The sequence below is a fragment of the Neovison vison genome, chromosome 11, assembly GCF_020171115.1.
Source record: "Neovison vison isolate M4711 chromosome 11, ASM_NN_V1, whole genome shotgun sequence".
NCBI lineage: Eukaryota > Metazoa > Chordata > Mammalia > Carnivora > Mustelidae > Neogale > Neogale vison.
This window is the reverse complement of record NC_058101.1, coordinates 210065173-210082303: the sequence shown is the minus strand read 5'-3', so window position 1 is coordinate 210082303 and position 17131 is coordinate 210065173. Positions and strand designations below refer to the sequence as shown.

The window sequence follows — 17131 nt, the reverse complement described above, 5'->3', positions numbered from 1 at the left end:
GCTGGGAAACACACTTGGAAGAATTAGTGAGTTTATATTCTAGGGCTGCCAGCTCTAAGCATGTGGAATGCTATGAAAAATGGTACCTTCCTTTGGTACAGCTAATCTCCTTAGGAAAAAGTTGATAACGGGGCAAGTAATTTATTAAGCCTATTCCCTAGTTTCTAAAATTAAAATTGCTTTCCCCCCCTTGAATATGCACCTCTTTCTCTTCTTTATGGCCAGCCATCCAAATGTGCTTTCAAGCCCATGAAATTACAAATCAATTGGAAGTTAGCCAGTTAAAATGTACCTGTAAATTGCCACCTACTCCAACAAAAGCCACGGATCTCCTTGATTTCTATGGCAGAATGAAGAAAGAATCATGAAGGACCCAAATGATTTTGATTCATTATATCCTGTTGCATTTTCTTATTTTTCTTTTACCTAATTTTTCATTTTTCTACCTTTGTGAAAATCATTTTAGACATACTCACATTTACTGTCTTTTAGAGGCCACTCTTCTTTGTTTTGTCATTATGTTAGTCGCCGTACAGTACATCATTAGTATTTAAAGTAGTGTTCCATGATTCGTTGTTTGCATATAAGACCCAGTGCTCCAAAATGGGCAAGGCAAGACATAACAAATGTTGGAGGGGATGTGGAGAAAGGGGAGCCCTCTTACACTGTTGGTGGGAATGCACGTTGGTGCAGCCTCTTTGGAGAACAGTGTGGAGATTCCTCAGAAAGTTAAAAATAGAGCGTCCCTATGACCCTGCAGTTGCACTACTGGGTATTTACCCCAAAGATATAGATGGAGTGAAAAGAAGGGGCCCCTACACCCCAATGTTCATAGCAGCGATGGCCACAACAGCCAAGCTGTGGAAGGAGCTGAGATGTCCTTCAACAGATGAATGGATAAAGAAGATGTGGTCCATATACAGAATGGAATATTTCTCAGTCATCAGAAAGGATGAATACCCAACTTTTGTATCAACATGGACGGGAATGGAAGAGATTATGCTGAGTGAAATAACTCAAGCAAAGAAAGTCAACTATCATGTGGTTTTACTTTTACTTTTATTTGTCTTAATTATTATCTCCCCAAGTATTCCCCAAATAATTTTTAAAATGTATTTCTATTTCTTTTTCCTGAAAACTAAACACAAGCTAACAAAATATTTAAACACTGTCCTGGTAAAAAGTGCCAAACATATTAATGTTCGCTTGATGTTTGCGAAGTGATTTTTTTTCCCATTGAGATGATAATTTTGGTAAGAATTACCTACGTAATTCAGTTTTTAGTTTTGCTAACATTTTGTGGAAGATGTTGCAGTTTATTTAAGCTAGTACCGTTTATTAAGAGAAATGAAACTATTTTCCCTTGTTTTTCTTCACTGTGGAGTCTCCTATCACATTTCCTGGCTCTTTCAGATAAGAATGGACAGGTGACCTTCCAGACACAGAGGAATGAGTAGAAATCATTAGATATGACTTTGGTTTTGGTTTTTGTTTGTTTGTTTGTTTTTCTTATTTTGGTTTTGTTTTTGTCTTTAAAAGAGAAAACCTGCCCTTGTGGGAAACCTTGACTCTCCACTTCCTTCTGCCTTGAGACCCAGCAGCCACTTTGTACCCTAAAAATGTCAGCCAGCATGTCTGGGGGTGGCAGGTGGCAAGGGAGTGTGTGGGGTCAGCCCGTCTGCGTCTCTGCACTTCCAACCTCTGGGTACATGAGGAACATAAAATACCTCATTAATTTCAGTCAGTGTTCATTGGCCCTCTTTGTTCCTAGCAGCCAAAGGCAATCCTAATAAATAGAAATTCACAATACTTAGTGGCACTTTTATTCCGACCTATGAAAAAGAGAATATTTTGGCTTGCAAGATGACTTAGCAGTTTTTGTGTATGGGTATGATTTATGGGTAGATTTATTGCACACGTTGGATCAGTTCCATGTGATTTTTTTAAATAGACAAATATAATACACCCACTTTGGTGTTTCTCTTTATGCATAAATCTTTGCTTTAGTCCAGCCTAAGGACCATTATCAGGAAAGGACTCCATTTTCCCCTTTGACAGCACACATGCTCTGTGCTTATTTATGAAATATGTATTAGCAGAGGTTCGTCTAACTCAGTCTTTTTTTCTTTTTTTCCTTTTTTGGACTTTCCGTATCTGCATTCTGGTGCTGACGTGCGCTAGGCAGGGAAAGGCTGCTTGAGAGGAAGGGTGAGATTCTGGCCGCCTCCTGTCCCCTCCCTGGCCGCCTCCTGTCCCCTCCCTGCCGTTCCCTGAAACGGTCCCCCACGAGGTGCTGCTGCTAAGTGGAATCCTGTATTTCCTCCTGAAAACCACAGCCTCTCGTCCTTTTCCCCCCAGTAGGAAACGCTTCCTGTCCTCCTGGGCAGCTACTCTGCTTCCCCAGGCAGGACCTTCACAGGGCAGCTAAAGGCTTCCCTGGGAAACACTAGGACTTGTGACTGGGAGGGGTCTCTGTGACGCTGACCTGTAGACAAGTCTGGGAACCCCTGATGGTAGGCAATCAGAATGCAGAGGCCGAAGCAAAAGAGGGGCCCATTCAAAACTTTGCTAGAATTAAGAATGCTTCCTTCCTTTAAGATGCAGTAGTTCATGTGTCAAGCTCAAAGCTCAGCTAGGAAAGTCAGCTTTCCTAGTTACAAGAAAAAATAGCTCAGAGCATCATTCTCAGATCCTGCCTTCTATGGTGATAATGTATAGGTAGTGCTGTGAGGGGCAGCCTTGCCCGAAGTTCGAAAGGTAAGGGCTTTTCCTTTTCTTTCGGACTTGTTCCATTTTGAAACCAGGGACCAGTAATGCTGAGTGTTGGGTTAGATGGTAGACATTAACATTGCAAAGTAGAATGTGTCCTGAGGAACATCTCATTATGGCCGAAGGGAGCGTGTCGGTCACTGAGTCTGGCTGTCCCTGAGTTCCGGCAGCTCCCCTCGGTTCTGCTCTTGGCCGAGTTGCTCCGAACCCAGTCTCCGGACCCAGCAGTGTGATCATCACTGCTCTGGCTTCAACACGACCTTTCTTTTGCATGACCCACAAGGTAAACATGCAGGGCTGACCACAAAACATGTAAAAGTTCAGAGTACAGTTTCCTTCTGGCGGCTTATTTTTACTTTAAAGAGATTTGATTCATAGCTCTAACTTCAGGGTGTCTTCACAATGACTGACATCTCACCAAGAGTGCTGTGATGCTCCCCCATCAGTCTGCCCAACGTACTAGATTAGAGACCTCTTGAAGGTCATTAATTATTCTTGGTCCTGTTACCTTGGCACATAGGATGTGCTCCACAAATAATTTTGGAAGAGTATCAAAGAGAATAAGGGATCCAAGTTCCCATGAATATGGAATCAAAGATCTGTGACTTGAACCTGAATTCTCTGGGCAGCTCCCTTTCCTGTAACACATGTTGCCCACCAAGTATATACACATGGGTTGATAGAGGTTAAAATCTTCATGATCATTTGGGATTAGCGTTCTTGGCAATTTCACAATAGACTGAGAAGGATTACTTGTCCTGTGTGGTTTCTATAGCTCTTACAGCATCTTCATAATACAGTACAATGAAAGAACAGTGTCCTAGTCAAGGTCTAGAAGTTTGCGTTGCCTGGTCCTTGACCCCCTCATTGTTTTTCTGTTTTGCTTATCTCCTCATTTATCACCAGACTCTAATCACACTTTATTTCTAGCTGTTGGTCCGCCCTGCCACATGGATCTGTCATTCATCCCCTTGTCTTAGATCTGCTCACTCTGTGTACCGCATTCTGCTTTCTTATACTCATGGGCATGCCCTCCCTTCTCATCTCGGCTCAAATGTGAGTTTCAGAGACCATCCCTGGATGTTTCACCTGAAACAGAGAATCCTTCCCCTCTGCATTCCCTCTTACCCTGCTTTCTCTTTCTTCAGTGAATTTATCACTATCTAATATATTTTATATCACTGGTTTATTTTCTGCTGACTATCCTAAGCTACAAACTTCAGAAGACCAGTGACTTGGTCTGTTCTTTTTCTTCTTAGACCGTACAGTTAGAACAGTTGTACTGTGCTCAAAAATATTAGTCACAGACTGAAAAATTGGGCAAAGGCTAGTAACTCTTTGTTAGGGGGAAAAAAAAATCAGCAGCTTGTGTTATAGCTGGAAACTGGACGTAAGCCTGGTCAGACATTTCAGAAGTTCCTTTAAAGAACAAAAGAATACCAACCATCCACTTTATATCAGACACTATTTCTCGTACTAGCAAATACAAAGAAAGATATGGATTAGTCATCACTGGAAAAATTTAGTGCCATGGGGTAGGGAGACAGGTTCACAACTAAAATCAGTCCTGACTGGATTCCTTCTGAAACCTACAAAAAAGCTACCTGTCATTTCTGGAACAGGAAGCAAAATCTGGGCCATGGTAGGTGGAAGGGGCTTAAGTGAAGGGGGTGCCATGACAGAAAAGGTGGTGTCTTCGATGGGAGTGGGAGGGACCAGAACAGAAAAAAGCTGGGGAGTATGAGAGATCATGGACGTTGAGCGGCCTTTGGCTTGAGTGCAAGAACCCTTCATGGAGTGGGAGAAATTTAGGTTGAAGACATGCAAAGTATTTGGAAAACACATGCTGCTGTGTGCTACTTGGTCTTTTATGACATGCAGGCACCTAACAGGTCTACCTACAGGTGCGCTCTTGTGTGGTGCTGGAAGAAGACAGACATCCTCTAGAATGCTGAGGAGAACATTCAGAAGTGAGAGCCAAAGCCACTGAGGTCCCAATATGTCAGAAAGTTGTATGGATAGCGTTTGTTAAGGGTCACAAAGCCAAGACATTTAGTTAGGCAAAGGAACCCAAGGGAACTTAGTTATGACTAAAACATGTGTTCGTGTATCTGGGCTTCTGCTGCCCTGTGCTGGGGTCATGACAGGGGCAAAGACAGTACAAGAGGAATAATCAGCCAGGTCTGCGTTAGGTCTGCACCACACCTCAGGTGAGTGTTGGAAAGCAGCCACGGTTTCATGGTTCAAGAGGCTTGTATTGAGTTGAACACGATTGCCTTTTGTAGATCAAAACTTGCCAGGTAACTCACAAGATCACATCATGCATCTTACTCTTTCTCGTGCTCTTTCTCAGAAATTTACCTCCCAGTTTTCCATGTTAATCTGGTTACACCCCTCTCTTTTCCAGTATCTAGTCCAAAGTGATATCCCATTATGCAAACATTTCATTCTCTCCAGAAAGACCACATGAACATGCCTGAAATTCGCCTGACCAGGCGGCCTGGTCAGTCTCACTATTTGTTCCCTGTCGTCTAATACCGATAGGCCGCTGAAAACAAAAATGCTCCGTACATCAAAAGAGCACATCGTGGATCTAATTACTCGTTTATCATGTAAACATTTACAGGCATAATATATCTAATAAAAATAAAATGTATTAGAGATGAATGGTAAATATGCAATGTCAAATGTACTTACTATAAATGTTTTAGATCAATTCTTTGTCATTCAAAAATAAACAGTTCATAAAATTCAGAAGAATTAATTACTATGATAATTGATAATGAAATAATGTTATTTAGTACTTTTAAAGATCACTGTCAAAGAAAAAGAAAAGCGTGTCAACAGGAACACTACGGAGCCCCCAGTAGACTGTGAAACGGCTCTTCCCGCTGAATGCACAGTACTAGATGGCCAGGGAGGAGATAATCACAACTGGGAGTTTTCTTTAGGCCCTAATTATCAAATCCCATTTCTAGATTGATAATTTGGAAGAGATATTTTGATCAACTTTTTTAATTTTCCCTGTCTCTAGGGGCTTCGATCTTTCAGCTGATAGCAAATTCTAGTATTATTTAAAAATCAGAATCTCAGGGTCATCTCTGAGTCATCTCTGAGATCTCTGAGTCATCATCTCAGACATTGAGTTGATAGCGAAAGTTGATAACTCCTACGTGCTGATACCAGACACCGTGCTGCCTGGTTGCTGGTCATAGTTGATGCAGAGCACCTCATGATAGTGTGTCAGACGGATAGCAGGCTGTGTTCCAGGCCAGCAGGGTCCTCGCATCTGGACGCGGGGACATCAGCATCATTGGTGGAAACAGCATTCTCTTGGCTCTCAGCATGAGGGGCAGATCTGTTGTCATCTACATCCACATCGTGGGTCAAACGACAGACATTTTATGTCTGAGCACTCTGTAGTCAGGAGTTCTCAGACTCCGTTAATGTAGAGAATGGCATCATCCCACATGCCATAGTTGATCTCCTTGTAAGAGGACATTATGAATTTTAGCATGATGGAGGCAGAACGAACTTCGAGAAGTCTAAGGCTTACTAACAATCATAGTAATGGCTAATATTTTGAGCCCTGTATGTGGGGTTCTGTACATGAATTACTTAAGTCCCTCAGCTGTCCTTGGAGGTAGGAAGTGGTCGCTGAGGATGTATAAATGAGACTTGGAAAGACTAAATTGCTCATGGTGGCCAGACGAAGACCAGGAGGCTCAACATCAAGTCTAGCTTCTTGACTCCTGAACTCAGCGCCATGTCTGTTGCCAGAAATGTGGAGTGCCCAGCCCCCTAACCAGCTGGGAGGCCATGCCACATGCAACCTCTTTTCTGTTAGAAACCATTGATGTGAATTGCCTTTTTTAAGTAGGGAAAACATAAAACTTGTTTCAAGGCATCCCAAGTATTAAATTCAAGCAAATCCACTTCTAGATCTGTTCAAGCAAAGGCCATCAACTTGAACTCCAAGGTCTATCCTTAAGTAAACATGTTCTCTGGTGCGTTCTTTAGCTTGGTTACATGCAGGAACACTTTTGTTCTTCTGGAATCATTAGCATAAGGGTCGCCTTCTTTATCTGATAGCCTCTCAGGTTAACAGAGCACACCGAACCTGTTACCCAACACCTGGATTTGTTTCTTTTGCTATCTGCCTAAGAAAGCAGATGTGACGATATCTGTCTATTGAAAATCTTGATGCCATTGTGATATCAACTGGTTGATCTCACTTCCCCTTCAACCGTGAGCTCCAACCACACTGGGCTGGTGTCTCTGGAGAAGGGGCTGATTTCCGATTTCCTTCAGGGCTGAGTTGTACTTTCTGTTTCCTCCCTCATCCATTATTCTGTAATCCTTTGAACGTCTTCATTTTGCTTCAAATCACCTATGGTGACCAGAAATCATATACATTTAAAGAATTTTATTGTTCCCTTCCTATAATGTAAACACCACGAGTGGGAGAATTGTGTCTTGTTTGCTCAGTAACCTCATTATGTAGGACACAGTCTGACACATAGCTGGCCCTCAAAACATATTTTTTATATGAATCCACAAGAAGCATTTTACTTAATACGTTCTGTGTGGTTAGCATTTAAGACAGAGCAAATGTTGAAATATATGGATGGTTTTGGTGCATTTGTGTCCGTCCTGTTCTAAGGCAAAGGGGCTTGACTTGGCATAGTGTCTTCCTGGCTGAAGACCATTAATTTATCCATTTTGTTTCATAAATGGGTTTTAAGATTAAGGGAAAGAATATTCAAGTGGATTTATTGATTTAAATATGCAGTAGTGAATGAACAATCTTACTTGTATTCTTTACATTTAAAAACGGATCGATTCAAACACACTTGGTCTTTGCATTTCCATTGCAGCAATCCTGGGCAGCAGGTAGGAAGTGCCTGGGCCAGGAACACGTACCTATAAATCCCAACATTCCTGTTGCCAACACATCTGCGTGGCCATCCGTCTCCCTTAAAAGTCAATAAATTAAGTACCTTTTTCTCAAGTTAAATCGTGTTTTTCCCCCAGGGTTTTGTAATTAAATATTGGATGACATGAACATCCTTTTGAAACTTTTAACAAAAGCTGAGTCTCAACCAGCAAAAAGTAACTTGCTCACTTTCTCACTTGTTTAAAAAAAAGTTCGCTGTGTATTTTTTCCACAGTTCATTTTTCTTTCCCGTTTTCAGAAATTGAAAAGGGAGGCTGTGGGGACCCTGGGGTTCCCGCCTACGGGAAGCGGACTGGCAACAGCTTCCTCCACGGGGACACACTGACATTCGAGTGCCAGGCGGCCTTCGAGCTGGTGGGAGAGCGCGCGATCACGTGTCAGCAGAACAACCAGTGGTCCGGCAACAAGCCCGGCTGTGTATGTGAGTACTGTGCTGGCCAGGGCTGCTCTCTCTGTCCTGCGACTGCCAGGCAGGGGGAGAGGGAGGGAAAGGTGCAGGTGCCCCTCGGAAGGGGAAGCATTCAGAACCTTTGGGGAGTGCTTCATTGACCAAACAAAGCATGGGTGTTCTTGTGCACCAACTTCCCTGCTTTGCTCACGGTAAAGCTAATCCATGCTATGGCTCCATCTCCTACATAACTTGTAGCTGAGATCTCTCTGTCAGCAAGAACAGACCATGCACAGAGGAGCCTTGCCTCCTTCTAGAGCTTCTGAAGTGGGAGGGTCTGAGACACCCACAGGCAATGGACCTGATAGCTTTGATAATGTCTAACACAGAAACACCAGTTGTGAGTGTGGGTGACATCAGCTTATGGTGCCCAGAACTGCCTGCTTCCTCCTAAGTACAGGGTTTTAACAAATAGAAACAAAGTACTTCATGGTGATTTAAAAGCAAGATTTATTTTTTTTGTAACTGAATGTAGCATGTAACTAATGTAGCATTTTTTTGTGACTCAGTGTAACATGTCACCTGAAAGACAAATAGGGACTTGTGTGGATTGAAAAGCAAAGCCACACCCTAGAAATAATCCAACAGGTGCCCTGTCGACATATGTGTGTATATGTATGTATGTAAACTGATTTTAAGTACATACTCTTAAAAAGGTAAATGTTCCAAGAGATTTTTATATTGTCCACCCAGTATATGGTCTGATTTTTTTGTTTTTTTTATTGTTACCCGATAACTAATAATACATAAATAACTTGAAAAATGCATTTTAAAGGCAAACATAAAATATAAAGAGAAAAGGTATCCAAGAAGATTAAACAGAACCAATATTATTTCTGGAAATTGCTCCTGAGACACAGACATAACTTATCATATTAATGTTTGCTCTTCTGAAGGCAGAAAGTTATAACTAGAAATTCTAATATTTGCTCCAGGTTTCCATGACCTCGGCTCGGATCATTTCGGAGTCCAGCTTATACTCGATTACGTGTGGGCTCTGGTTGTGGCGTGTGCCGTGAAATATTCTATTTACAGTTTAGGGAGCAAAGGGATGTCATGGTGTAGAATTACCGATGCAGAAGCGGTTGGACGGTCTTGCTCTGCAGGTGTGGGTGCCTTCAGAGGAGGCTGCCGTCGGTCAGCGCCACGTGGCCGGCTGTTTGGCCGTGTGCAAAATGGTACGAACACGTGTCTGTGTCTTCACAGTTTCCTGCTTCTTCAACTTCACTGCATCGTCCGGAATTATTCTCTCGCCCAATTACCCCGAGGAATACGGCAACAACATGAACTGTGTCTGGTTGATCATTTCTGAACCAGGAAGCAGAATTCACCTCATCTTTAACGATTTCGACGTGGAACCCCAGTTTGATTTCCTTGCGATCAAAGATGACGGCATTTCTGATATCACCGTCCTGGGCACCTTCTCGGGTCACGAGGTCCCCTCACAGCTGGCCAGCAGCGGGCACATAGTCCGCTTGGAATTCCAGTCCGACCACTCCACGACCGGCAGGGGGTTCAACATCACTTACACCAGTAAGCAAGCCTCCCCCGCACCACTTCTGGGCCCCATTTATTTAAATGGCTTGTGGGGTCCAGGCTGACACTTTGTAAGGTAATGGGAGTAACACATTTAGACGCCATTGTCCCATCAGCCTAAGGGCATCACTCCATCTGGGCTGGTGTCTCTGTCGGCCTTAGAGTAGGGCTAGCGCTCATGTTCCTTTTTTCTTTCTCTCATTTTCCTTCCTTCCTTCCTTCTTCCCTCCCTCTCTCCCTTCCTCCTTCCTCTCCCACTTTCTACACCTGTTTCCATCCGCCCATCCACCCACACATCCTCCATTCAAAGAAAGAGTGTAGTAAAAAGCATTGAGGCGTTTGGGGTCTGGAGCCATGGGTTAGAACACCAGCACTTGCGTGTACTTAGTGAGTTTTGGTTAGAGGCACTTTTCTTTGTCTCAGGGTCCTCGTTTGCAAACCAGATTGTATTTAAGAACATCTACTTCAGTGCATTGTTAAGGGAGTATAATGTAATAATGTTAAAGGTGAGTTATAAATCATAATTTACTGGTTGCCAACTTCTCTTAGATACTGTGCTTAGGTTTGCCAGTAATTATTTCATTTAATATTGCAGTAACACTGTGATATAGGCTTGGCATTCCTCACCTGTAAATTAAAATATCTAACCAGATCGTCAGAATGTCTGCCGAAGGGCAGAATAAAACACAAGAGCCAGGGTTCTAACCCAGATGTGTCTGAATCAAAATCCCTTCCAGCCCCTGCCATATTTCTGTTTTTTCTTAATACATGTGAAAAGTGCTTTCAAAGTGTGAAATGCAGTATAAATGATAGTTTTACATATCTATGTACCATCTATTCTTTCTCGTTCCCTCTGTCATACTAGGTATCAGTATCTTATTTGTTTAATGCGATTATCGGTCTATAAATGTAGAACTGAACTTTGGAACAATAAATGGCTTTTTAGTAGGCTTTGCTTCTTTCTTTTGAATACGCTTACCTAATGTTCAAGTATTTCTATTCATTTGTTTTTCCTTTTAGCGTTTGGTCAGAATGAGTGCCATGACCCTGGCATTCCCATTAATGGACGGCGTTTCGGTGACAGATTTCTGCTGGGGAGCTCAGTTTCCTTCCACTGTGACGACGGCTTTGTCAAGACGCAGGGGTCGGAGTCCATCACCTGCATCCTGCAGGACGGGAATGTCGTCTGGAGCTCCACGGTGCCTCGCTGCGAAGGTGAGCCTCTCCTCTCATTTGCCACTTCTCTCCTTGTGCAAGTCCGCGTCGGACTTGATGAACAAGGGGACCAGCAACCGCGCTGGTTTCCTCGGGCTGCTGTCACAAAGCCCACAGACTGGAGGCTTAAACAGTAGAAACTGAGTGTCTCACAGTCCCGGAGGCTGGACATCCAAGAGCAAGGTGCTGGCGGGACTGGTGCCCACTGAGCTGCGAGGGAGGATCTGTTCTGGTTCTCCGCCAGCTTCCGGGGCTTTGCTCATGTCTCTGGAGTGGCACGGCTGCCAGAAGCATCACCTCAGCTTTCTCCGTGTGAACGCACCTCTGTTTCCAGATGTCCCCTCTTTCTAAAGGCACCGGTTGCATGAGATCAGAGCCATGCTAATAACTCACCTTAACCCCATCTAAAAAGACCCTCCGTCCGAACAAGGTCACATCTTCAGGTGCTGGAATGAAAAATCCAAAATGCACATTTTGGAAAGACATAATTCAGCCTCTAACAATGGCACAGTTTTTAGTAGCTATGCTGTTTTATTGCCCTTCAGGTACCTGATGTAAATACTGCCTAACTAATTTTCTTCTTGACATTTCTACTCTGTTAACTGTGTAAAAAAGCCAGGGGGTGCATGCAGAATAAGGAGCATATCACCTCTAATGTTTGCTCATATGAAAATTAGTGACTTAGAATATATATTCACACCCTATCAAAATGTCCCATACATGCTGAGCTAAGAAAAGCTTTATAAAAAACTTATCTCCATTAATACCAAGAAACACATTTTTAAATAGACTTTTTTTACGAGTAGTTTTTGGTTCACAGCAAATTTAAATGGAAGGTATAGAGATTTCCCTTATGTCCCCCGCCCCCACGGAAGCACAGTCTCCCCCACGAGGAACAGCCCCACCAGACGGTCTCATTAGTTACAAGTGACGAACCCACGGAGACATGTCACTATCACCCAGAGTCCATAGTTCCATTTTAGGCCACTCTTGGTGTTGTACAGTCTGTGGGTTTGGACAAACGTATGACGACATGCATCCGTCATTAGAGCATCACACAGAGCAGTCTCACTGTCCTAACGTCCTGCGCTCAACCTGTTCACTCTCCCACAGCACCCCGCCCCTGCCCCCACCGATCTCTTCGCTACCGCTGTCACTTTGCCTTTCCTGGAATGTCACACAGTTACAACATACAGTCTGTGGTCTTTTCAAATGGGCAAAAATTACTAATTTTAATGCAAAGCTAAAGTACCATTTTTGTCTATCAGATGGGCAAATATTTGAACACCTTAATAAGATGTATAATTGGTAAGGTTGAGGAATAACTGACATTTTCTGGACAAGCTTTTGAAGGTATAAAATTACGGCATCATAGTGTAAATTCATATTAAGGGTTTTAAATTGTTTCTTACTTTTTTAGCTATAAATGGTATTTCTGGTTGTAAGGACATATTCAAACAACTCTGAAAAGATAATATTTTTTTCCCTCAAGAATGCTTTCTGCAGTATTAAACATAAAAACCAAAGATGCAAACAATTTAATTTTAAACAACAAAGAATGAGCTAGATAAATCATCACAAACCTCAATATGTTTTAAACATATATTTAAGTATCTCATGATGATAATAATTATTTTTCAAAGCCTGAGAAGAAAATATACACCAAAATGTTAGTCACAGTGATAGGTGATTTTTTTCCGCACTGTTTATTTTTTTTTATTTTCTCAATAGTCTTTGGCCAGTAGGTGCTCATTTTAGAATAAGTAAATTTAACAGAAATAATGTGTCAAATATAACCTGGAGTTGAAGGTTGTTTCCTCTCCAGAGTGACTGACCTACCATTGCCGGGGGGCGGTCTAGGCAGAACCTGATCTATCCGGGGAAGGATGAACTCCCTGGCCACCTGACGAGCCGTGCAGTGGGAGGGGCTCCTGCCTCATGCCCTTACCCTTCAGTCCAACTATCAAAGTTAGTGTCCATCGTCTAAGGGTCAGGATTATGTTAAATCTCCATAAAGATGTTCTCACTTTCACACTTTCATGAAGGGCTTCGATTGGTGGGCGGTGAACATCACTGGGGGGTAGGAACTTGACAAATTGAAGGGAAAGAGCTCAACGGAAGCTTTTCCATCCCTATCTGTCTCTATCACATATTTTAAATGTACAGCTTTTAGATGTTACATTGTATCTGGTGTTAAAAAACAGGTGGGTCATTATCCTTTACGAATAAGTGAACATACACTCCTGGGTGCACCAAAGATAGTAATGACAGCGTGTGTGCGTGCATATTTGCTGGTGCTGCTCAAGCATATCATATGGGGAAAAAAATGACAGTATTTCCTAGTCTCTCCTCTCTCCTGGCCATGATTCTCCGCATCCTGGGTGTGCTTCCCTGTAAAATGCTTGTGCAACTGTGTTAATAGGCTCAGGGCAAGTATGTCCATCCGCACGGTCAGGGGAAAGGAGGGGCTCTCAGAAGTGGCAGGTGATGTTTCTAATAAAGTCAGATGCCAAGAGAAAGTATCCTATTAAATGTGAATGAGCCATCCTCTCCAATTTGGAAAAGACCTTCAGAGAAGTTCAGTCAAAACTCAGCTATGGGTTAACACAGAGGACTAGTAAATGGTGAAAGAGTTTTTGTTGTTGTTGTTGTTGTTTTTGAATAATTTACTTGTACTGAAAAACCCAATTACAGTGCCCTGATGAGTCTCATACACACAGATACTCTGACAGTACAACTAATTCGATACCCCAATTGGTGTCTGGTGAAGAGAAACAGAAATACTACTTTCAGAAGTAAGTGCATCTAGTTGGAAAAAACCAAATGGGAAAGGAAAGATTTAGGAGCACCAGCACATTTAATTGAAGAGACCCAGAAGGAAGTTCAAGTATCTTAGAGTATATACACATTCCTTATTTTTTTTTCAAGTATTACTTGTTACCATCAATTCTTTAATTGATCATAAGGTCGAGGCCACATGCATGTGCAGGTACAGTGGAAATGTATGATACAAAGAGAATCACAGACAAATACTTGGGAGACGCCATGTGGTAAAGCCACAAGCCTGAAGGGATGTGCTACCCAGAAACCCTGTGAGGGGGAGCCCTTTCTGCTACGATAACGCGAGACAGGAAGCCTATGTTAGGAGGCAGATGCCCCAGTATCGAACAGAAAGACAAAAAGTGAAGGAACTTACTGATAATGTTAGAAAAAAAATAGAATGTTATATTACTAAAAATCAAGAATTAGAAAGGATAATGTAAGTGAATTATTTTTAGGTATCAATAAGATAGACAAGGCTTCTTTGATTTAGATTAAAAAAAACTAGGAAGAAAGACAATTATAGGTATTCAACAAAATAGAAGAAAAATAACCATGGTTACAAAAATAATAACTCAACATAATAATAAAATAATAAGTTCTTATTACTAATAATAACTTTACATAAAGAGTGAAAGACTCACAATAAATCATTTCCTCTAAAAATTATGTTTATTTTTTCTGGCAGAATTTACTGGATACCAGCACATCATGTGTATAAATTTTTTAGCCTCTGTAGGAAACATTTATCTCTACTTATTTGTTCTGCCTCTAGCCTCCCCATAAATTTCAGTGCAGCTCATTGTCACTAAGAGCACAAGGTAATTGGGGGTGTGTGTGAGTGTACAAGAACGCATCATCAGCTCTATGGCAACAAATTTTAATGTTCAATGAAACTGGTGATTTCCTAGCAAAATATTAATTATTCACAGTGACTCAAATAAAAGTGCAAAGTGTAAATAAACAGAAAACCTGAGAAGAGATTTGAAAAGAGTTTAAAGTTTGGACGCAGAGAAAGACACAAGCAAGGGAGGTGTGCAAGGAAGTTCTCTCTCTTCCAAGTCTGGGGAAGTTGAGCATTGAGAACACTATCATAGCTAGTGCAAAAACGGCCTAACTCCCGTGTACCATTTTACAACGGCAGTGTTAAGTGTAATATGCCTGAGCCAGAAAATTGCATTAAAACATAAAACTATAGAAAAAAAATATGTAATCAAGATGAGCTTATTTTAGAAATACAATATCAAGTAGTTCATCCATGCAAATACTCAATGAGTCGAGGAGTTTGTGTCCTATAGACCTGGCTCATTTCCTTTCCCTTGGGAATTTGAGCATCACTGGTGCTGTCCACTGGGTCTTCTGAGTCTTCTCCAAGCAGGACGGCATTTCTTGGCCCCCTTGGCTTTGAGGAAACTGTTTCAGTTAGGAATGAGTGGAAGTGATATATTCAACTTACGAATCTACATTTGATTGTCTCCTACAAGACTAGCTCAAGAAAGGAGCCCCTAGGGGCACCTGGCTGCTTCAGTGTGTGGAGTGTGAGACTCTGGAGCTTGGGGCCATGGGTTCGAGCCCCATATTGGGTGGAGAGAGTACTTAAAAATAAAATCTTACAAAAGATTCCTCTCTGTGTGATGAAAGAGAGTCATTTCTCACACAGGATACGTATCCAAGAAAAAAGAAGGAGCCCTTGGATACGTAGCCTGTGTGAGGAATGACTCTCTCATCGCAGCTAGTACAGTTGTGCAGTTGTTCCTGCGCCATGATGTAATCTAAGCGGCTGATACGGCAAACCTGACTTCATCACTTAATACTTTTTTGTTTAATTCTGTTGACTGAGAATATAACAATTAAAACATCTATTTCATCAGGATAAAGTGATACAAATTCTAACACACACGAAATTACAAAGTGATATGTAAAAGACAAGATATTAATAAATAATAGTGATGTGTGACAATGCTGGCACATCTCAAGAAATATAACAACTCAAAATTTTTAAAAACCTTTACTGAAATGAAGGAAATATACAGGTTTGTATTTAGATGGGAAGTAAGGCTTATAAAAATAAGGCAATTCAAACAGATTTAGAAAGGTCTCATATAGCAGATTTAACAAAAAAATCTATATTTGCTCTAGGTCTTTCTTACATAGTATCACTGAATAGTAAAACATGAAACAAGTAAGATTGTTCAATTTTGCTTATGTCATATTCTAAAAAACATTTGCTACAGCATGTCAGAAATGTAGGAGTGAAGGCTAAAATATAAATAACTGATATAATAATTATACAAATAATTATAAAATGGGAATAAATAATAAATAAATAAAATTCCTAAAGTCAATTATTAAAAATTGGATGTTTTAAGATTATGATTGCATAAAGTAGTGAATGTTTTCTTCAAGAACTCAAGGTCATAAAAATGACTCTGATTTCCTGTTATATCTAACTATAGACATAATGCCCACCTAGCACAGCTGATTTAGAAAAGAAACTGTATCAAGAAAAGCATGATCTGCAAGGTGGCCATTTGTGTTCTCCCCCATTAACGTATTTTTGAAATTCTACCTCCCCTTTACTTGGAACAATTTTTAAAATAAAATTTAGAATATGCTTTATTATAATTTTGTACCTTGCTTTGCATAATGTAATGTTCTAATTGCAAAAGTCACTCATAGTAACAAAATCTCAGAACATTATTTCAAATGTATTAGTGCCATTCCAATATGTAGTCATAAACTTTGCATACATTTTTACTTTTTTCTTTTATTATTCCATTATAAATGAAGCCACCGTGATTACCTTTATAGATTTCTCTGTCAGATGTTTTTCTCCAGCAACAAAACCTGCTTGAAATCATGTACAGTTTCTCAGCATTTTAAAACATTATGGGTATATCTCCATAAAAGGCATAATTTTTTTCAAAAATGATTTTTTTAACTCGAGACATTTGTATTTTTATTTCTTATCAGTGGATTTACAAATTTGATTACAAAGATAGCAAAGAGCACCAAGCACATACCTTCCTGAAACTTCTTTTCTTCTTTATATTCATGAACTATTCAAATGGACTGATGCAGATTAATTCTGTCTATTGAATTAGGAAATTTTGTTTTGTTCTGTAACATTCCCTAATGATTTACTTTCATGTAGGTGGCAAGTCATGTTAATAAAACAGACATCATGCAGAGTGAATAAGCAGAACACACATCACTGAAATGTGTCTGCCCATGCACACACACACACACACACACACACACATGCACGTGTACACACACACACACACCCCGCAGGGTATTTCCATTCAGATGTGAAGCAATTTAGTTTGCTCATCAGTAGATGTTTGTGGAATCACACACACATACGCAATATGGATATCAGGGCT

The 17131-nt window shown here is 41.0% G+C and overlaps 1 protein-coding gene across 1 annotated transcript in view; it reads left to right on the top strand.

Moving 5' to 3' along the window:
* Positions 1 to 17131, top strand: part of CSMD1 (CUB and Sushi multiple domains 1) — a 732674-nt gene that overhangs the window by 332906 nt on the left and 382637 nt on the right. Inside the window, exons 8-10 of the mRNA XM_044225749.1 lie at positions 7965 to 8147; positions 9381 to 9707; positions 10731 to 10925. Coding sequence (XP_044081684.1) covers positions 7965 to 8147; positions 9381 to 9707; positions 10731 to 10925 — 705 coding nt within the window. The remainder of the gene's footprint in view (positions 1 to 7964; positions 8148 to 9380; positions 9708 to 10730; positions 10926 to 17131) is intronic.